The sequence below is a fragment of the Oncorhynchus keta genome, chromosome 9 (genome assembly GCF_023373465.1).
Source record: "Oncorhynchus keta strain PuntledgeMale-10-30-2019 chromosome 9, Oket_V2, whole genome shotgun sequence".
Classification (NCBI taxonomy): Eukaryota; Metazoa; Chordata; class Actinopteri; order Salmoniformes; family Salmonidae; genus Oncorhynchus; species Oncorhynchus keta.
In genome coordinates, this window is record NC_068429.1 from 24,779,978 (window position 1) to 24,803,266 (window position 23,289).

Consider the following 23,289-nt stretch of genomic DNA (forward strand, 5'->3'; position numbering starts at 1 on the left):
AGTTCCCACATATGCTGAGCACTTGTTGGCTGCTTTTCCTTCACTCTGCCGTCCAACTCATCCCAATCCATTTAAATTAGATTGAGGTTGGGTGATTGTGGAGTCCAGGTCATCTGATGCAGCACTCCATCACTCTCCTTCTTGGACAAATAGCCCTTACACAGCCTAGAGATGTGTTGGATCATTGTCCCTTTGAAACACAAATGATAGTCCCACTAAGTGCAAACCAGATTGGATGGCATATCGCTGCAGAATGCTGTGGTAGCCATGCCGGTTAAGTGTGCCTTGAATTCTAAATAAATCACAGAGAGCCGCACCATCACACCACCACCATGCTTCACGGTGGGAACCACACATGCGTAGATCATCCGTTCACCTACTTCGTGTCTCACAATGACACGGCAGTTGGAACCAAAATCACATTTTGACTCATCAGACCGAAGGACAGATTTCCACTGGTCTAATGTACATTGCTTGTGTTTTTTGGCCCAAGCAAATCTCTTTTCATTGTTGTCCTTTAGTAGTGGTTTCTTTGCAGCAATTCGACCATGAAGGCCTGATTCACGCATTCTCCTCTGAACAGTTGATGTTGAGATGTCTGTTACTTGAACTCTGGGGGGCATTTATTTGGCCTGCAATTTCTTAGGCTGGTAACTTTAATGAACTTATCCTCTGCAGCAGAGGTAACTCTGGGTCTTCCTTTCCTGTGACGGTCCTCATGAGAGCCAATTTCATCATAGCGCTCAATGGTTTTTGTGACTGCAAGTTCTTGAAATGTTCCGGTTTGACTGACCTTCATGTCTTAAAATAATGGACTGTCGTTTCTCTGTGATAATTAGAGCTGTTCTTGCCATAATATGGACTTGGTCTTTACCAAACAGGGCTATCTTCTGTATACCACCCCTACCATGTCACAACACAACTGATTGGCTCAAATGCATTCATTTGTGGAATTTCTTTCCTTAACTTTTAACAAGGCACGCCTGTTAATTGAAATGCATTCCATGTGACTACCTCATGGAGTTGGTGGAGAGAATGTAAAATGTGCAAGGCTGTCATCAAGGCAAAGGGTGGCTACTTTGTAGAATCTCAAATTGTTTAACACTTTGTTTTTGTTACTACATGATTCCATATGTGTTATTTCATAGTTTTGATGTCTTCACTATTATTTTACTATTTAAAAATAAAGCAAAATCCTGGAATGAGTAGGTGTGTCAAGTTTTGACTGGTACTGTGTATCTCTTGCTTTTATATTGTTTTTTTAAACAGTTAATTTGTATGTGGGACCAATACATTGGATATGCCTAGGCTAAACTTTCAGGCACTTTGGAAGGTTGAAAAACACTTTGATGTCCCCTGACACTACCACAATGTTTGAGAGATGTTGGTGTTGTAGAGATTTTGTTTTTATAGCGAACAATAACATTTAGGCACATCCAGTGTGCAAAAACAGTGCAATTACCACATTTGGACACTTTGGAGAAGTGAAAGGACACTTGAATGTACCATGGATACCCCATAACACCACTACACTGTTTAAGTGAGGTTGATATGGTAGAAATTGTGTTTTTATGCTGAACAAATACATTTAGGGATTGCAAATATGTAATGGCACTGGAATTGTCTAATTTACAGACATATCAAAATCATATCAAACTTTATTTGTCACATGCGCCAAATACAACAAGTGTGGACTTTACTGTGAAATGCTTACTTTACAAGCCCTTAACCAACAGTGCAGTTCAAGAAGAAAATACCTACATATGCCACTTTGGAGAGGTTTAGGGACACTTCGAAACGTCCTGTGACCACACCTAACACCACTTACTAAAACCGTCTGTCCATTTTTATTTGTTAGGTCTATCAATCCATTGTTTTCCCTGATTGTTCACATGTTGTGGAAGCCATCTAACGTGTTTCCAGCTCTGGGAATCAATTCACTTATAGATTGTCATTGAAAGATGACATTCAAAATAAAAAACTGATTTTTGTGTGTGATCTTGTGTATTCTGAACTATGTAACTCCTATCTTCTGACCATTTCCGCATCTCCCAGATGTCTTCTTTCCAAATATACCAAGTTTTGGCATGTCAGAATCATGTAATTACACATGCATAGCAGTTACTTTTGGGTATGTCTATTGAGGTGAAAATCAACATTTTGTCATTACATTTAAATGGTTAACTGTAGAATAGCCAGAAATGGCACTGACAAAGGGGAGCCATGCTTCTAGCTCCAACTTTACAGTATTTTGTTTTTGTAAAGTCATGGTCAAAAGTTGAGAATGACACATATTAATTTCCACATAGTTTGCTGCTTCAGTGTCTTTAGATGTTTTTGTCATGTGTTACTATGGAACACTGAAGTATAATTACAAGCGTTTCATAAGGAGTCAAAGGCTTTTATTGACAATTACATGAAGTTGATGCAAAGAGTCCATTTTTGCAGTGTTGACCCTTATTTTTCACGACCTCTGCGATCCGCCCTGGCATGCTGTCAATTAACTTCTGGGCCACATCCTGACTGATGGCAGCCCATTCTTGCATAATCAATTCTTGGAGTTTGTCAGAATTTGTGGGGTTTTGTTTGTCCACCCGCCTCTTGAGGATTGACCACAAGTTCCCAATGGGATTAAGGTCTGGGGAGTTTCCTGGCCATGGACCCAAAATATCGATGTTTTGTTCCCTGAGCCACTTAGTTATCACTTTTGCCTTATGGCAAGGTGCTTCATCATGCTGGAAAAGGCATTGTTCGTTACCAAACTGTTCCTGGATGGTTGGGGGAAGTTGCTCTCGGGGGATGTTGGTACCAGTCTTTATTTATGGCTGTGTTCTTAGGCAAAATTGTGAGTGAGCCCACTCCCTTGGCTGAGAAGCAACCCCACACATGAGTGGTCTCAGGATGCTTTACTATTGGCGTGACACAGGACTGATGGTAGCACTCAACTTGTCTTCTCCGGACAAGCTTTTTTTATGGATTCCCCAAACAATCGGAAAGGGGATTTATCAGAGAAAATGACTTTACCCCAGTCCTCCGCAGTCCAATCTCTGTACCTTTTGCAGAATATCAGTCTGTCCCTGATGTTTTTCCTGGAGAGATGTGGCTTCTTTGCCGCGCTTCTTGACACCAGGCCATCCTCAAAGTCTTCGCCTCACTGTGCGTGCAGATGCACTCACACCTGCCTACTGCCATTCCTGAGCAAGCTCTGTACTGGTGGTGCCCCGATCTCGCAGCTGGATCAACTTTAGGAGACGGTCCTCGCGCTTGCTGGACTTTCTTGAAGCCTTCTTCACAATTGAACCACTCTCCTTGAAGTTGTTGAGGATCCAATAAATGGTTGATTTGGGTGCAATCTTACTGGCAACAATATCCTTGCCTGTGAAGTCCTTTTTGTTCAACGCAATGATGACTGCACGTGTTTCCTTGCAGGTAACCATGGTTGACAGAGGAAGAACAATGATTCCAAGCACCACCCTCCTTTTGAAGCTTCCAGTCTGTTATTCGAACTCATCCAGCATGACAGAGTGCTCTCCAGTCTTGTCCTCGTCAACACCCACACCTGTGTTAACGAGATCATCACTGACATGTCAGCTGCTCTTTTTGTGGCAGGGCTGAAATGTAGTGGAAATGTTTTTTTGGGGGGGGAGGGTTCAGTTAATTTGCATGGCAAAGAGGGACTTTGCAATTAATTGCAATTCATCTGATCACTTTTCATAACATTCTGGAGTACATACAAATTGCCATCATACAAACTGAGTCAGCAGACTTTGTGAAAATTAATATTTGTGTCATTCTCAACTTTTGGCCACGACTGTATGTGTTATTTCTTAGGTTATTAGGCCAGATTTTCTTTTGTGTAATTACATACAGCCGGGAATAGCTTTTGGATATCAGAGTGACGGTAACTCACCAGCATTATGACCAGGAATACGACTTTCTTGAATTGGATCCTTTGTTCGTATCCCCCAAGGCAGTTTAACTGATTCCAGAGGCTGATCTAAAACATCGCCAGAGGAGAAGAGATATTCGAAGTGGACTTCTCTGGAAGAATTTCCTTCCAATGACACATCAGGACTTGTAACGCACTCTGTTTCACGGAAACATTGCATTTGGCTTCTCAGTTCATCGCTCAGACTGGAATAAATATCTCTCTGGGAAGAAGGAGAGCTGGGGTGTATGTTTCATGATTAACTATGATTGTGATAACATACAGGAACTCAAGTCCCTTTTGTTCACCTGACCTACAATATCTCACAACCAAATACCGACCGTGTTACCTCCGGAGAGAGAATTATCTTCGGTTATAGTCACAGCCGTGTATATTCCCCCTCAAGCCGATACCACGACGGCCCTCAAAGACCTTCACTGGACTCTATGCAAGCTGGAAACCACACATCCTGAGGCCGTATTTATTTTTGCTGGGGATTTTAACAAAGAAGATTTGAGTAAACCGCTGCTGAAGTTCTATCAACACATTGACTGCAGTGAAACACTTGACCACTGCAACTCCAACTCCCGAGATGCCTACATAGCCCACCCCTTCCCTCCCTTCGGCAAATCTGATCACGACTCCATTTTGCTCCTCCCTTCCTATAGGCAGAAACTCTAACAGTAAGTACCCGTGCAAACGACTATTCAACGTTGGGCTGACCAATCGGAATCCACACTTCAAATTGTTTTGATCATGTCGACTGGGATATGTATCCTCTAAGAATGACATTGATGAATACACTGATACAGTGACTGAGTTTCTCATGAACCATACAAACAGTGTAGTTATTCCCTCCGCAATGCAATCAAACAGGCAAAACGTTAGTATAGAGACAAAGTGGAGTCGCAATTCAACACAAGACATATGTGGCAGGGTCTACAGACAATCACGGACAACAAAGAGAACCAGCCTAGTCACGGACACCGACGTCTTGCTTCCGGACAAACTAAACACCTTCGCCTGCTTTGAGGACAACACAGTGACACAGAAGCGACCCGCTACCAGTGAATGTGGGCTTTCCGTCTCTTTGGCCAACGTAAGACATTTTAAGCGTGTTAACCCTCGCAAGGCTGCTCGCCCACACGGCATCACTAGCCGCATCAGAGCATGCGCAGACCAGCTGCCTGGTGCGTTTACGGACATATTCAATCTCTCCCTATCCCAGTTTACTGTCCCCACATGCTTCAAGATGGCCACCATTGTTCCTGTACCAAGAAAGCAAAGGTAACTGAACTAAATAACTATTGCCTCATAGCACTCACTTCTGTCGTCATGAAGTGCTTTGAGAAACTAGTCAAGGATCATATCACCTCTACCTTACCTGATACCCTAAACCATTACAATTTGTTTACCACCCCAATAGATCCATAGACGATGCAATCGCCATAACACTGCACACTGCCCTATCCCATCTGGACAAGAGGAATACCTATGTAAGAATGCTGTTCATTGGCTATAGCTCAGCATTCAACACCACGGTACCCTCCAAGCTCATCATTAAGCTCAAGGCCCAAAGAACACTTCCACTTCGCTGATCCTCAATTCATACAAATAGACTTGAAATCACTGGCCACTTAAATAATGTTTACATATTTTGCAGTACTCATCTCTTATGTACAGTTGATGTCGGAAGTTTACATACACATTAGCCTACATTTAAACTCAGTTTTTCACAATTCCTGACATTTAATCCTAGTAACAATTCCCTGTCATAGCCCACTTTTTTTTGATGAATGTGAAATGTCAGAATAATAGTAGAGTGATTTTATTTCAGCTTTTATTTATTTTGTCAAATTCCCAGTGGGTCAGAAGTTTACATACACTCAATTAGTATTTGGTAGCATTGCCTTTAAATTGTTTAACTTGGGTCCCTTTACACTTGTGTGTGTGTATAAGGTAGTAGTTTTGGAATTGTTAGGTTAGATTACTCGTTGGTTATTACTGCATTGTCGGAACTAGAAGCACAAGCATTTCGCTACACTCGCATTAACATCTGCTAACCATGTGTATGTGACAAATAAAATTTGATTTGATTTGTACTGTTGGAGCTAGAAACGCAAGCATTTCGCTACACCCGCAATAACATCCGCTAAACATGTGTATTTTACCAATGACATTTTATTTGATTGAGCTGAACCATGCCATACCATCTATCCTCACCGAAATATGGACCAAAAACCCTAGGGGTGAAAACAGATTGTTACAGAAGGAGATATCTCCTCTCCAGGATGAGAAGTAAAACTTTTATATCACATATGTCAGAGTCAAGGCCCGCGGGCCACATCCGGCCCGCGAGAAGGTTTTTTACGGCCCCTGGGATGATCTTGATTTATTATTAGAACCGGCCCGCAGACCGCAGCAAGCCGGCAGCCCGCAGATCTTTTACACGCACCAATACTACATTTCCCACAATGCAACGGTGACGCACCGAGCAGTAGGCTGCTTCATTTCAATATTTATTGGCACAGCAGTTGTCAGCATCACAGTAAAATTAACTTTCAGATACCCATCAAAAATGGCAAAACGGAAGGTGGACACTGAGAACCGGGGTTTCAAACAAGGTGGGAGTCGGAGTATTTGTTCACGGAGGTAGCTGGAAAACCTGTGTGTCTTCTGTGTGGAGAAAGTGTGGCGGTACTGAAAGAGTATAATCTGAGACGACATTATGAAACGAAACACGCGGACAAAAACAAGAATATGGACATGGAACAAAGGCTACAAAAGGCAGAGGAATTAAAACGAGGCCTCAAATCTCGACAGGCTCTGTTCAAAAAAGCCAAATCACAAGGCCAGGCTGCTGTCAAGGCCAGTTTTATTTTGGCAGAAGAGATCGCTAAATCAGCCCGGCCATTTACGGAGGGGATTTCATCAAAAACTGCATGATTAAAGTTTGTGACGAAGTTTGCCCAGAAAAAAGGCAACTCTTTTTAAATGTGAGTCTGAGCAGAAACACCATTGCCGAGAGAGTAGACCAGTTGTCCATCAATCTAAAAGAGCAGCTTGTGAAAAAGGGAAAAGATTTCATTGCATATTCCTTGGCTGTGGATGAGAGCACCGACATTTCTGACATTGCCCAGTTGTCAATTTTCATCCGCGGAGTGGACTCCAGCCTAAAGCGTGACAGAGGAGTTTTTGGCTTTACGTCCTATGCATGGCACAACTACGGGGCATGATTTGTATGAAGAGGTGTCAAGATGTGTAAATGAGATGGAGCTGCCTTGGGAAAAACTCGTGGGTTTGACAACCGACGGAGCACCTGCGATGTGTGGACACAGGAGCGGACTGGTGGCGAAGATACGGGAAAAGATGCAAGAGGAAAACGCGACAGGTGAGCTGACAGCTTATCATTGTATCATACACCAGGAAGCGTTGTGCGGTAAAGCCTTGAAAATGGAGCATGTAATGAGCATCATCACGCGCACAGTTAACTTTATCAGAGCCAAAGGTTTGAATCACCGCCAGTTCAAGGCATTTCTGACGGAGTTAGAAACGGAGCATGGTGATTTGCCTTATCACACAGAGGTGCGATGGCTAAGCCAGGGAAAGGTGCTTCAAAGATGTTTCGAGCTTCGTGAGGAGATTTGTCTGTTCTTGGACAGCAAAGGGAAAGACACAACACAACTCCGAGACGAAATGTTTCTGTGTGAAATGGCTTTTCTGTGTGACATTACGAGTCATCTGAATGCAATGAACTTGCAGCTGCAGGGTCGGGATCGTGTCATCTCTGATATGTACAGTACAGTGAAGGCATTTAAAACCAAACTGACTCTGTGGGAGACGCAGATGCGGAAAGAAAATTTGAGCCACTTTCCCAGCTGCCAGACCATGAAAGAGAAGCTCTCTACCAGTGCGTTCCCGAGCGCACAGTTGGCTGATAAAATAGGTATGCTTGCCGCTGACTTTCGACGCCGATTTGCTGACTTTGAAGCACAAAAAGCAGGTTGGAACTGCTCGGTAACCCATTTGCTGTTGACGTGGAAAGCTCACCACCAAACCTCCAAATGGAGTTGATTGACCTCCAATGCAATGATGCACTGAGGGCAAAATATGCGGCAGTGGGTGCTGCGGAGTTCGCCCGTTTCCTCCCCGACACAATGCCCCAGCTGCGCATCCAGGCTGCTCAAACGTTGTCTATGTTTGGCAGCACATACCTGTGTGAACAACTGTTTTCTTTGATGAACTTGAACAAAACATCACACAGAAGTCGACTTACTGCTGAACACCTCCACTCAATTCTGAGGATTTCCTCAGCTCAGAGCCTTACCCCGAACATTGATGAACTTGTGGAAAAGATGGGACACCACCAAGTATCACCCTCAACCTCAAACAAGTGAACATTACTGTGCAATCACATATTTAGAGTTTTTACTCAGTTCAAGTTTAAAAGTTAAAGTTTAATATTTGTTTTCACTGCATGTTACTTCTCCTTAAACAAAGTGTTGTTTTTGATTAATAGATTTTTGCACTTTATTTTATTGTATTTCAATCCAATTATATTTTAAAAATATTTCAGTTGAGTGGATGATAGAAAATTGCTATTATTGTTTTTTTCTTTGAAGTAAATTTAGCCCACTTTTGCTAAAATAGAAAATATAGGCTACTGATGGTGCCTTGAATACCGGTTTCTTTCATTTAATGTTCATGTTATGGGGATTTTTATATAAAGGAAATTTGTCTTTTGTGTCTGTTGAAAATTAAAGATTACTGACAGAGCCATAAGAAAATATTGCTTTATTTATCTGATCATATTGGAATATATTTGTTAGGTTTTCAGTAGGTTCAATTAGGTTCACTAGACTATATGCGTCATTTAAAAATTTTTCAATGAACATTCGAACAGTCCGGCCCTCGGCTTGTAGCTAAATTTTTTATTTGGCCCTCCGTCCATTTGACTTTGACACCCCTGTTTTATATAATTTCAGACAGTAATTTTGAAAGGTGCTCACGAGCCAAAATGTTTATTTTTTTAAGTACTATATCTGTTTCGTATGATGTTACGTCCTGCTATGATTATTATTTATAATAACATATACTGACAACTTTTTTTTTAAGTGGACAATATGTTGCACATTTTTTTGTGCTTTAGAACCCGGGCTGCATCTTTAAGTTGAGCTCTCCAGGACTAGGGAAACCCGAAAAGCTGTTTCCCATGGATACTGTAACCCCAGAGAGAGTTGTTCAGGAACCCTTTCCCCTTTTAACACGCACCCTTTTTTCCTTTTTTTGTCTCCCTTTTCTCCCCAATTTCATGGTATCCATTTGTCCCAACGCTGCAACTCCTGTTCGGACTCGGGAGAGGCGAAGGTCGAGAGCCGTCCGTCCTCCGAAACACAACCCAGCCAAACCGCACTGCTTCTTGACACAATACCCACTTAACCCGGAAGCCAGCTGCACCAATATGTCGGAGGAAATACCGTACGCCTGGTGATCGTGTCAGCGTGCAGAGTCGTTAGAGCACGATGGGACAAGAACATCCCTGCTGGCCAGCGTCCACTCTTCTGGGAAGGGTTCCCACTAGATGTTGGAACATTGCTGCAGGGATTTGCTTCCATTCAGCCACGAGAGCATTAGTGATTCATTACTCCAGAGAACGCGTTTCCACTGCTCCAGAGTCCAATAGCGGTGTGCTTTCCACCACTCCAGCTGACGCTTGGCACTTTGCATGGTTTTGTTAGACTTGTGTGCGGCTGCTCGGCCATGGAAACACATTTCATGAAGCTCCTTACGAACAGTTATTGTGCTGATGTTGCTTCCAGAGGCAGTTTGGAACTTGGCAGTCAGTGCTGCAACCAAGGACAGACGATTTTTACGCGCTTCGTCACTCGCTTGTCCCTTTCTGTGAGCTTGTGAAGTCTACCACTGAGCCGTTGTTGTTCCTAGACGTTTCCACTTCACAATAACAGCACTTACAGTTGACCGGGGCCGCTCTAGCAGTGCAGACATTTGGAAACGTGGCATCCTATGACTGCTACGCTGAATGTCACTGAGCTCTTCAGTAAGGCCGTTCTACTGCCAATGTTTGTCTATGGAGATCGCATGGCAGTGTGCTCGATTTTAAACACCTGTCAGCAACTGGTGTTGCTGAAATAGCAGAGTCCGCTAATTTGAATGGGTGTCCACATACTTTTGTGTATATATAGTGTACCTTCGACCTTCATTTGAAAAGAACTTTGCTTGGACAACAATAAAAAGGCGGCAGTAGTACTGTTTGTCCGTCTTGAAACACCTTGGCCAGTATACACTCCCTCAAAATAATTAGACTTAATCTAAGAACTCGGACTCTGTCATTAATTGTGACGTTTTTGCTGAGGTGATCTTAGTCACTCAATGTTAGTAAACTCCCACTGCCATCCGTTCTTCTTGCTAACGTACAATTATTGGAAAATAAAATTGATGACCTGCGATTTAAGATTATACTACGAACGGGACATTAAAAATTGTAACATCTTATGTTTCACCGAGACGTGGCTGAATGGAGAAATGGACAAAGAGCTAGCGGGATTTTCCATGCACCGGCAGAACAGAGACGCTACCTCTGGTAAGACGAGGGGTGGTGTGTGTGTCTATTTGTCAATAACAGTTGGTGTGCAATGTCTAATATTAAAGAAGTCTTGAGGTATTGCTCGCCTGAGGTAGAGTACCTTATGATAAGCTGTCAAACACACTATATACCAAGAGTTCTCGTATGTATTATTCGTAGCCGTCTATTTACCACCACAAAGCGAAGCTGGCACTAAGACCGCTGTCAACCAACTGCATAAGGCCATAAGCAAACAAGAAAATGCTCACCCAGAAGCGGCGCTCCTAGTGGCCGGGGACTTGAATGCAGGCAAAATGTTCATCAACTACAACTCAGCGTTCAACACCATAGTGCCCACCATAGTGCCCACGAACACCTCCCTCTGCAACTGGATCCTGGACTTCCTGACAGGCCACCCCCAGGAGATAAGAGTAGGCAACACCACATCTGCCATGCAGATCCTTAACACTGGGGCCCCTCTAGGGTGTGTACTTAGTCCCCTCCTGTATTCACTGTTCACCCACGACTGGTTGCCAAACACGACTCCAACACCATCATTAAGTTTGCTGACGACACAACAGTGGTAGGCCTGATCACCGACAACGATGAGACCGCCTATAGGGAGGAGGTCAGAGAACTGGCAGTGTGGTGCCAGGACAATGACATCTCCCTAAATGTGAGCAAGACAAAGGAGCTGATCGTCTACTACAGGAAAAGACGGCCGAACAGGCGGGCTGTAGTGGAGCGGGTTGAGAGTTTCAACTTCAAGTTCCTTGGGATCTACATCACCAACGAACTATCATGGTCCAAACACATCAAGACAGTCTTGAAGAGGGCCAAGCTTCCTGCCAAGTGTGGGGCCAAGCTTCCTGCCATCCAGGACCTTAATAGGCGTTGTCAAAGACTCCAGTCACCCAAGTTGTAGACTTCTACCCCCAAGCCATAAGACTGTTGAGCAATTCATAAAAAGTGCCACCGGACAATTTACATTTACCCCCCTGCTGTACACTGCTGCTACTCGCTGTTTGTTTGTTAACTAGTCACTTCGCCCCCACCTACATGTACAGATTTCCTCAACTAGCCTGTACCCCTGCACACTGACTCGGTACCGGTGCCCCGTCTTTATATAGCCTCGTTTTTGTTATTCTTATTGTTACTTTTTATTATTACTTTTTTATTTTGGCCTACTTGGTTAATATTTTCTTCTTCTTGAACTGCACTGTTGGTTAAGGGCTTGTAAGTAAGCATTTCACGGTAATGTCCACACTTGTTGTATTCGGCACGTGTCACAAAGTTTGATTTAATTCCAGTGTTGGAGATGGAGGCAGAAGTGTGGCTCAGGTTGCTCTCTCAGCAATCTTTCAACTTACACAATCGGTGTTCATTCATCCCTGGGCGTTAGTGCATTTCAGAAGGGAATGGATGGAGAGATTAGTGACTGTTCTAACATACCTCTGATAGCCTTCTCTCCTGTTCTTTTAAGACCAGTGAGACAATATGGAGTCAAAACAGGCAATAGGGCCTCAAACTTAACATAACACAGACTGCAACCTTTACACACACACAGACTTGTACATTATATCATATTTGTGTACTCAAATGGGACAATGAGGTCAGTTTCTCTCTAAGTCTGCAGTAGGGATGTGCATGGTTATTTGAATATTGTGTATTGAATATTCATTTGTACAATTTTTTTTAAAGATATGCCTATTGTAACAAAGTTTTCTAAATTAAATTATCCATGTCATTTTTGTGTTCAAGGATATACCGTGACATTTGAAATGATTAATATAATAAAACAAACTTTAGAATTCGGTTTTTATGGTGGTGCACCATAAAAAGATCGGTAGCCTTCACGTGTGTAATGTTGCCTTGTTGTGTATGTTGGCCAATCAAAGCGACAGAGGCTTAATGTGTAGGAAGTGGAGTGGGAGTTGACTAATGCAATGCAAGCTGGAATAAAATTACGGAATTTAAAGTTAGCAAAATGAGAAGGAGTAGGCTACAACGAGCAACCAAAAAGCAGGCTGCTGTTTTATCTGAATGGGGTTGGGGAGAAAGCGCAGCCTGATAGCCTAGGTAGCCATAAAGAAGCGAGCTAGCTTCTTACAGTCAAGACAGGCACTGTTATATGGGATGATAAATAACATTGTGGCTGCTACAAGTTAGGTAGTTTTGGCTGTAGCCAAATTGTCTCGCTCTCCCTCCGTCTGCTCGCTCCCATCTGAACTCACAGATGGAAGTTGCAGCAATAGAATACCAGCCTCTCCACGGCAGATTTGCAAAGAAAAAGACATCTGACTGGCCAATAAAAGTTTAAGATGGGCAAAAAAGAACAGACACTGGACAGAGGAACTCTGCCTAGAAGGCCAGCATCCCAGAGTCGCCTCTTCACTGTTGACGTGGAGATTGGTGATTTGCGGGTACTATTTAATGAAGCTGCCAGTTGAGGACTTGTGAGGCGTCTGTTTCTCAAACTAGACACTCTAATGTACTTGTACCTCTTGCTCAGTTGTGAACCGGGGTCTCCCGCTCCTCCTCTTCTAGTTAGAACCAGTTTGCGCTGTTCTGTGAAGGGAGTAGTACACAGCGTTATACGAGATCTTCAGTTTCTTGGCAATTTCTCGCCTGGAATAGCCTTAATTTCTCAGAACAAGAATAGACTGACGAGTTTCAGAGGAAAGTTATTTTGTTTCTGGCCATTTTGAGCCTGTAATCGAACCCACAAATGCTGATGCTCCAGATACTCGAACTAGTCTAAAGAAGGCCAGTTTTATTGGTGCTTTAATCAGCACAAAAGTTTTCAGCTGTGCTAACATAATTGCAAAGGGGGTTTCTAATGATCAATTAGCCGTTTAAAATGATTAACTTGGATTAGTTAACACAATGTGTCATTGGAACACTGAAGTGGTGGTTGCTGATAATGGGCCTATTATTCCATAAAAAACAGCTGTTTCCAGCTACAATAGTAATTTGCAACATTAACAATGTCTACACTGTATTTCTGATCAATTGTATGTTATTTTAATGAACAAAAATGTGCTTTTCTTTCAAAAACAAGGACATTTCTAAGTGACCCCAAACTTTTGAACGGTACTGTGTGTATATATTTTTTTTACCTACCTAGTTTGCAGAGAGAAACTGCCGTGGACTTATATTCCTTTGTTTCTCTCGCTGAACTGCAAAAATGATTCTGTTGTATTCTGCAATCAATTGATTTTGCAAAATACAAAGAAAGCTACATGATGCTACCTACTGCTGTTTACAGCTTTTTATTTATGGTGAATAGTGTTTGCAAAACTGGTTATGGAACCTATTATGCTAAATTAAGGAGGGTGGGGGGTGTTGGTGTGTGTGTGGTTTGTGTCTTGGTGTTTTATAAGAAGCAGTATGTTTAGCCTCCAGCTGTGCAGTGACTTCATGATAGAGCAGCTAACTCCTTATTGTTCAGGGATAAAGAGGGAGAGAGAAAGGGAGAGTGTATATGTGTGTAGGCTTCATCAGTATGGTATTTCGAACAGCTGGTTTCAGTTAGAGCTCACAGCTAGAGCTTCCTGGGGCCTTGGGGTGGGTGTGTGTGTGAGAGAGAGAGGTAACAATAGAGAGTATGGAGGAAGAGCTGCTCAGCCTCTCACACACTTTTTCTTCTTGTGCAGTGTACACACACTCCCTGCATAGGCAAACACCTATGTTCTTGTGGTCCTCATTATTTTAGTTTTATTTGGCCTGCTACACAATGGGACCCTTATTCATGATGTGTGTGCTACGTTAGTTTTTTCCTCAACTGTAGTCAGCGACTCAATGTAGCATGTTGGTCTGCTGTGAACAAAATTGGGACCCATTTTGTGATTGCGAATTCATCATTGACCCCTCATAATCACAACACAAGGAGTTCTACTATGACTTTGGGAAGGAACATTGTCCCTGGGAAGGAACATTTTAAAGGCCCATCTCTTGGAAATGGTGAGAACGTTAAGCAAATGTTCTGCAATTCTACACATTTTTATCATGGGGCAGAGAGAGACCTTTGCAGTTTTAAAGTTTAAATCACAGTACATTTATGCCTGTAATGGTTGGATACCAATATCCCAGTGAGCATCCCAGGCCCAGGTGACCATGGGTTACACAAACTGTAGATTAATAATATTGTATTACACTCTCTAAACTTATTCCACGGAGCCCTTGGCCAAAATTTGTTTGAGCTGTTAGTAATATTAATTTTTAAAATAATATACTCCCTGCAGTACCTCCGCAGACCCTGTCCACTTTGAGAAGCCCTGCATTATACCCGTCACACACATTCTCTCTCCCCCTCTATGGCTCATCTTACTACTCCTCTCTCGACCTCTAGGTCACTTTGCACCTCAAGATTCTTGTCCCTACACAGATACTAGACCTCTCTACTCCTACAAATTGCCATGTCCATTTTTAGCCCCCTCGCTTATCCCTTCTTCCTTCCTGTCTCACTTCATTTGAGTGGAGACTGACCCCTGAGCTGTTGTAGTTTACGTCAATGTGTTCTCCCTTATATGCATTTAGCAGTGGTGTACTGCCGCTGCTAAATCGTGGCCGGGGTTTCGGGAAGGGAAAACATTTTCAGTGTAAGCGTAAACGGCTAAAACCAGATATAAAGTATGTAGAAAAGATTGAGAGCAATATATATATATATTTTTTTATTCGATTATATTTGAGAGCTAACAATCACCAAAATAAAAACTACATCTAGGGAGAATCTGAAATTCCAAAAATGGCACGGCATCAAATCAAAGTTTATTTGTCACGTGCGCCGAATACAACAGGTGTAGACCTTAAAGTGAAATGCTTACTTACGGGCTCTAACCAATAGGGTGGAGGGGGAAAAGTGTGTGTGTGTGTGTGTAGGTAAGTAAGTAAAGAAATAAAACAACAGTAAAAAGACATTTGAAAATAAGAGGAGCAAGGCTATATACAGACACCTTATTGAGGTAGTATGTACATGTAGATATGGTTAAAGTGACTATGCATATATGATGAACAGAGAGTAGCAGTAGCATAAAAATAGGCGTTGGCGGGTGGTGGGACAAAATGCAGATAGCCCGGTTAGCCAATGTGTGGGAGCACTGGTTGGTCGGGCCAATTGAGGTAGTATGTTCGTGAATGTATAGTTAAAGTGACTATGCATATAAGATTAATAGAGAGTAGCAGCTACATAAAAGAGGGGTTGGGGGGGCACACAGTGCAAATAGTCCGGGTAACCATTTGGTTACCTGTTCAGGAGTCTTATGGCTTGGGGGTAAAAACTGTTGAGAAGCCTTTTTGTCGTAGACTTGGCACTGCTTGCCATGCGGTAGTAGAGAGAACAGTCTGACTGGGGTGGCTGGGGTCTTTGACAATTTTTAGGGCCTTCCTCTGACATGCCTGGTGTAGAGGTCCTGGATGGCAGGAAGCTTTGCCCCAGTGATGTACTGAGCCGTACGCACTACCCTCTGAAGTGCCTTGCGGTCGGAGGCTGAGCATTTGCCGTACCAGGCAGTGATGCAACCGGTCAGGATGCTCTTGATGTTGCATCTGTAGAACCTTTTGAGGATCTCAGGACCCATGCCAAATCTTTTTAGTTTCCTGAGGGGGAATAGGCTTTGTTGTGCCCTCTTCACGACTGTCTTGGTGTGTTTGGACCATTCTAGTTTGTTGTTGATGTGGACACCAAGGAATTTAAAGCTCTCAACCTGCTCCTCTACAGCCCGTCGATGAGAATGGGGACGTGCTCAGTGCTCCTTTTCCTGTAGTCCACAATCATCTCCCTGGTCTTGGTTACGTTGAGGGATAGGTTGCCTGGCCATGCAGTCGTGGGTGAACAGGGAGTACAAGAGGGTTCTGAGCACGCACCCCTGGGGAGCTTTAGTGTTGAGGATCAGCGTGGCAGATGTGTTGCTACCTACCCTCACCACCTGGTGGAGGTCCGTCAGGAAGTTCAGTATCCAGTTGCAGAGGGAGGTGTTTAGTCCCAGGTTCCTTAGCTTAGTGATGAGCTTTGAGGATACTATGGTGTTGAAGACTGAGCTGTCGTCAATGAATAGCATTCCCACATAGGTGTTCCTTTTGTCCAGGTGGGAAAGGGCAGTGTGGAGTGCAATGGAGATTGCATCATCTGTGGATCTGTTTGGGCGGTATGCAAATTGGAGTGGGTCTCGGGTTTCTAGGATAATGGTTTTGATGTGAGGCATTACCAGCCTTTCAAAGCACTTCATGGCTACGGACGCGAGTGCCACGGGTCTGTAGTCATTTAGGCAGGTTGCCTTTGTGTTCTTGGGCACAGGGACTATGGTGGTCTGCTTGAAGCATGTTGGTATTACAGACTCAATCAGGGACATGCTGAAAATGCCAGTGCAGACACCTGCCAGTTGGTCAGCACATGCCCGGAGCACACGTACTGGTAATCCATCTGGCCCCACAGCCTTGTGAATGTTGACTTGTTAAAAGGTCTTACTCACGTCGGCTACGGAGAGCGTGATCACACAGTCGTCCGGAACAGCGGATGCTCTCATGCATGCCTCAGTGTTGCTTGCCTCATAGCGAGCATAGAAGGCTCGCATCATTGGGCAGCTCACGTCTGGGTTTTCAGGCCCTGCCACATTCGACAAGCCCTGCCACATCCTACGAGCGTCAGAGCCGGTGTCGTAGGATTCAATCTTAATCCTGTATCGATGCTTTGCTTGTTTGTCTTCAGGGCATAGCGGGATTTCTTATAAACTGCCGCTCCTTGAAAGAGGCAGCTCTAGCCTTCAGCTCGATGCAGATGTTGCCTGTATTCCTTGGCTTCTGGTTGGGATATGTACGTACAGGGATACAGCCCTTTGTAGTCTGTAATAGTTTGCAAGCCCTGCCACATCCAACGAGTTTCGGAGCCGATGTAGTAGGATTCAATCTTTGCCCTGTATTGACGCTTTGCCTGTTTGATGGTTCGTCGCAGGGCATAGTGGGATTTCTTGTAAGCCTGAGGGTTAGAATCCAGCCCCTTGAAAGCGGCAGCTCTACGCTCAGTGCGAATGTTGCCTGTAATCCATGGCTTCTGGTTGGGGTATGTACGTACAGTCACTGTGGGGACGACGTCCTCAATGCACTTATTGATAAAGCCAGTGACTGATGTGGTGTATTCCTCAATGTCATCGGAAGAATCCCGGAACATGTTCCAGTCTGTGATAGCAAAACAGTCCTGTAGTTTAGCATCTGCTTCATCTGACCATTTTTTTCATAGACCAAGTAACTGGTGCTTCCTGCTTTAATTTTTGCTTGTAAGCAGGAATCAGGAGGATAGAGTTGTGGTAGGATTTACCAAATGGAGGGCTCTGTACACATCTCTGTGTGTGGAGTACAGGTGATCTAGAATTATTTTCCCTCTGGTTGCACATTTAACATGTTGATAGAGATTTGGTAGAACTGATTTAAGTTTTCTGCCATAAGATACGGTTGCAGAAACATTACGTACAAAATAATTTAGAAATATCGCAAAAATAAACACATAATAGCACATGGGCCCCACATGGTTTGTTTCAGTAACTCAGATCGCATAAGAGCAAGGCATAAGCCATGACCATTGCAGAATTGCAGGAGATTAGCTTTGAAACTGCAATTTGTCTCTTAGCCCCCATGACAAATGTATAAAATTGCAGGAAACAAGCTTCAAAACTGTGAAATACTCCATCTTCCTCATGGTAAAATGTTTATAATTGCAGGAAATTAGCTTTAAAATAAAGGTGAAATAAATTAAAAATATATATATTTTAGTCCGCGGCCAAGAGGGCCTCTAAAACCACACCATTGTCCATGCCCACTACCCCTTCCACCCTGCTAACTTAAGCGCTGGTTGTGTATGCACTGCTTTTCTAAAAGCAAGCGTTCACACACATAAACCTTAATGTAGAGAGACGTGCAGCTGAGGCCTGACTGATACACTCACCAGATAGAGGGGGAGGGGTGGGTGTGTGTGTGTGTGTGCATACATAATCTGACCCAGACCCATGTGGAGAGTCATCGGAGTACACTCTCTCAACCTCTCACATTCTGTAACACACACATCCTCCCTCGTACGTCCCTCCACAGACACCCCTCTTCATACCCGTTTCACGATATGTCATATTTGTCCATTAAATATTTTTGAATATGTAGTGCATGCAAACAATGAATCAGTGGTATGTTTTAAATCACGCTCGCTCTCTCTAGTATCTACAGATGAAGTGGCCCATGCTGGATGTTCCTGGAACTTCTGCTTTAAAAGACCCTCGCTCTCCCTCCCCTGCTCACATGGTGAGTGTGTGTGCACTACAGTCTAGTGACTGTGCAGTGACATCACTTGCCCTGACACATAACATGTAAAAGGACAACTGTACGTAGCAAGTAAAGCTTCTAGCTTTACATACTTTATTGAAGTACCTTGTTTTTCTTACATAACTTACCCTGGTTAGTTACCCTGCTCTGCTACTATCAGCCATTTAGCATGTCTCCCGGAGTATCCACACACGGCACTCAGGTGACCTGAATCGTGTCCTCCCTCACCCTCTCCAGGCTCACACACACACCCTCCTGACCTCCCTCAAACCTGCTGCAGACAGACAGACGCTGGAATCTTAAAGCCGAATGGTGTTAATCCGTCAGAGACAATGAGGACTTTAGCACCTCCGGGTGGTGTGTGTAGCGATGGCTGTGTGTGTTCTGATACAGAGACCAGGACCGTGGGTGTGTATGTAACGGAGTGTGTGTTCGGTATCTGAGGATATCCCTGAAGACCTGGTGGAGGACTCACCCTCTGTCACTGATACAGCCAGTCAGCCCAGAAACAACCGCAGGCCCTAGGGCCAAGGCTCATGTCGATTTGAAAGCATTGTATAGCTGTTCCAAATCTAATCCCTGCCTCTTTCCTCTCTATCTCCCTCTCTCCTCTCTTTCTCTCTCTAGTCCAATAAGGTACCAGTGGTGCAGCATAGTCACCTGTCCCCCTTTTCCCCACTCCTGTCATACAGTCCAGACCCCTTCCCTCCACGGACACCGCCTCCTCACCTCTCAGCTGACACGGGTATGAAAGTTCCTCTCCTCTCTCATCCCTCTTTCTGCTTTTGTCTGGAATACTCAGTATAAATGTTAAAACCTAGGTGATTCACATTTTACGTTTGATATCTGTCAGATGACACTTGTCACTATATAACAACAGATATATATGTTGCTCTCCCCTCTCCAGGTCTTCCCCCCACCCCCCACCCAGCAGAGCTCTCTCCTTACTACCCTCTCTCTCCTGGAGGCATGGAACACATGACACACCCGCTGAGCTGGCTGTGAGTCACACACACACGCCCATTCAAACTCTCATGATGAATACAATAATGGTTTAGTTTATTTTGCCAACCTTTTTTAGCACAACATATGCTATTACAAAAGTGCCACTGTTTCCCCTCCCTTGTTTTCTGTCTCCAGGCAGGGCCAGTCCATGTACGGTATTCCAGTGGGGGGTTTTAGACCATCCTACCCTGCAGCTCTCGCCTTGAACTCTTCCATGTCCAGGTACAGCTCACCTAATCACTCACACACATCCACCTATCACTCCTCTGGAGACTACATACTGTGATGACTGGACTTCTGTAAAGATTGCAAACATGTCATTTAATTGTTATTTATGTTTGTGGTATGGTGTGTGTTTGACAGCTTTGTGTCCAGTCGTTTCTCACCCCACATGGTCCCGCCTCCCCAGACGTCAGTCCCCCACCCTGCCACCGTTTCCACGGCGATCAAACAGGAACCGAGAGACAGCAACCAGCACGGGTACGCACACACACAGCTCTTTAAACCACACACCTTTCTCACCCCCCCGTTGCTGACTCCGTAACTCTGTGTTGTGGTGTGTGTAGGAGGTGTGCTGTGTCTATGGGGGACAGAGAGGAGGAGAAGAAGCCTCACGTGAAGAAGCCTCTGAATGCCTTTATGCTGTACATGAAGGAGCAGAGACCCAAGGTGGTGGCTGAGTGCACCCTGAAGGAGAGCGCTGCCATCAACCAGATTCTGGGACGCAGGGTGAGTGGCAGTGTGTGTGTGTGTATGCGTGCTCACACACGTTCATTGTTTGTACGATGTGTGCGTTCATGCTGAACGTTGTGGTCAATGACCTATGCTCCAGAAGGGAGTGTGTGTGTTAACCCTGTGCGTCTGTCTACAGTGGCACACTCTGTCTCGTGAGGAGCAGTCTAAGTACTATGATATGGCCCGCAAGGAGAGACAGCTACACTCCCAACTCTACCCTGGATGGTCAGCTAGAGACAACTACGTAAGTAGTAATTATTTAGTAGTGATTTGATTGGTTGCTGTGTGGTGGTGGTGGACGACGTGATGTGATTGTGTGTGTGCAGGGGAAGAGGAAGAAAAGGAAGAGAGATGGCAGGCCAGAGACTGCTCCAGAGGAACAGATGACACACCCCCAGTCAACTGCTCCAGAGGGTAAGAACCACCTAATACATTCAAGATCAGAGCAATATGAAGACGTGAGAAGTGACCTACTCTGTTTTACTTAATGACATAACTGGGAAGTAACAGCAAGACTAATCAGTGTGTTTTTATTTTGTCTCTAGAGCACTTCTCCGCGCAGCTCAAGAAGTCGTGTGTGTCGTATGGAACTCAGGAGAGACCCAGTGTGTCTCACACACACCTGACACACACACACCTGTCCCAGGCTAGTCCTGCCTCCTCTCTGGACTCTCCAGCCACGCCCACCACTGCTCTGGCCTCCCCTGCTGCTCCCGCACCCACACACACCGAACACACACACTCACACTCCGAGCACACACATCCTGAGCAGATCCAGCCCCTCTCCCTCACCACCAAACCCCCTCGTCTGCAGTCACACAGGGACACACACGGTCAGGCTTACACCCACATCCAGTCTCACACACATTCACATGTATTAACTCACACACACCTCCCCCTGCCCCCTACCTCCAATAACTCTTCATCCCCCTACTCTCATCCCCCATTTTCTCTCCACATGAGCTCATCCAGCAAACAGACTCCACCACTTCTGTCCCGACCAATCCCCTTTGCCTCTGGCTTAGCTCCTCCCACTTCTATCCACCAATCAACAATGAGCTCCCATCATGCCATGCTCCAGTCCCAGCCACTCTCCCTCGTCACTAGAAATAATAGTTAAAACCCAAAGACGCTAACCACAGGTCTATGATCAGATTCCTCTAAGGCCAGCCGTAATCTTAAGCATTACACTACCCCTAACCACAGATACCTCTAAACCCTGTCTAATCATGGGTGGGATGAAAAAATATATGACCCCCTATCAGTGTGTAGGAGAGTCCACTCTACTATGTGGGCAGGGGTGAACAACTCCTTGAGGGCTACATGATGCTCCAGCCTAGCAACACACACAATTGAAATAGTGTTTGAATAGAGGTTTAAATGAAGATCATTATTAATTGATTAGCAGAATCATGTTAGTGATTGGGGGGGGCTGCAACACCCCCTGTTTGTTGCCTTAGGATTAGGGTCAATTTCTTCCTAATTTTTTAATTGCTTTTTTTGTCTGTAAATAAACTTTTTTTTTAACCTTTTATAGATATTAGACCAGGTTTTATATTAGTATGGAAAGGAAACAATTATTGGTCAATATTTGACCACACCTCTTAACTTCATGTAACTACATTTGTTTGTGAAATGGTATTGCAACATCTTACCTTTTTTTGTATTAATTTGTCCAATTTGCTACTTGTATAAAATACAAAAAAGGAAAGGTACATTTTTTAAGAAAAATAGATCCAAGTATGTTTGTCTTTGTGGTAGTAATGTGTATAGATCTGTTTTCCCTCCCCTATTCTTTTATAACCCCCCGTATGACTTGAGTCTTGATAATAAACATCTACTTATTTCTGAAACGTGTGTCTGTTCCTGCGTTGTCTTTGCCTTTGGTAGCATAGTCTTTCTAATAAACACACTGCATCTTCAATGGATCTTATCATCGAAGGTAGGTGTTTCCTATGAACCTCAATGTTTGACCAGCACAAATAAAATGTGCGTGCTTAGTCCCCTCCTGTTCACCCATGACTGAGTGGCCAAGCACGACTCCAACACCAAGTTTGCTGCCGATAACGGTGGTAGGCCTGATCACCGACAACGATGAGACAACCTATAGGGAGGAGGTCAGAGACACCAGGATAACAGTCTCTCAATGTGAGCAAGACAAAGGAGATGATCGTGGACTATAGGAAAAGCATGGCCAAACACCCCCATTCACATCGACGGGGCTGTAGTGGAGCGGCTTGAGAGTTTCAAGTTCCTTAGTGTCCACATCACCAACAAACTATCATGATCCAAATATACCAAGACAGTCGTGAAGAGGGCACGACAGTGCCATTTCCCCTTCAGAAGACTGAAAAGATTTGGCATGGGTCCCCAGATCCTTAGGTTCTACAGCTGTACCATTGAAAGCATCCTGACCGGGTTCATCACTGCCTGGTAAGGCTACAGAGGGTAGTGTGTACAGCCCAATACATCCCTTGGTCCAAGCTTCCTGACATCCAGGACCTATATACTAGGTGTTGTCAGAGGAAGACCCCAAAAATTGTCAGACTCCAGTCACCCGAGTAATGCTGTTCTTTCTGCTACCGCATGGCAAGCGGTACCGGAGTGCCAAGTCTAGGTCCCAAAAGGGTCCTTAACAGCTTCTACCCCAAATCAATAAGACTGCTGAACAATTAATCAAATGAACACCCAGACTATTTACATTGACACCTCCGCCCCCTTTGTTTTTACACTG

At 44.2% G+C, this 23,289-nt stretch overlaps 1 protein-coding gene across 3 annotated transcripts in view; it reads left to right on the forward strand.

Moving 5' to 3' along the window:
- LOC118387418 (transcription factor 7-like 1-B) overlaps nucleotides 1–22,408 on the forward strand; it is a 34,231-nt gene extending 11,823 nt beyond the window's left edge. For 2 of the 3 annotated variants that reach the window (XM_035775751.2, XM_035775750.2), the window contains exons 4-12: nucleotides 18,711–18,794; nucleotides 19,443–19,560; nucleotides 19,723–19,816; nucleotides 19,956–20,042; nucleotides 20,184–20,300; nucleotides 20,387–20,549; nucleotides 20,692–20,799; nucleotides 20,882–20,969; nucleotides 21,101–22,408. In XM_035775751.2, coding sequence (XP_035631644.1) covers nucleotides 18,711–18,794; nucleotides 19,443–19,560; nucleotides 19,723–19,816; nucleotides 19,956–20,042; nucleotides 20,184–20,300; nucleotides 20,387–20,549; nucleotides 20,692–20,799; nucleotides 20,882–20,969; nucleotides 21,101–21,675 — 1,434 coding nt within the window. In that variant the 3' untranslated portion in view covers nucleotides 21,676–22,408. The remainder of the gene's footprint in view (nucleotides 1–18,710; nucleotides 18,795–19,442; nucleotides 19,561–19,722; nucleotides 19,817–19,955; nucleotides 20,043–20,183; nucleotides 20,301–20,386; nucleotides 20,550–20,691; nucleotides 20,800–20,881; nucleotides 20,970–21,100) is intronic. The other variant, XM_035775752.2, reaches the window with a different exon arrangement.
- Nucleotides 22,409–23,289: the final 881 nt, after the last annotated feature.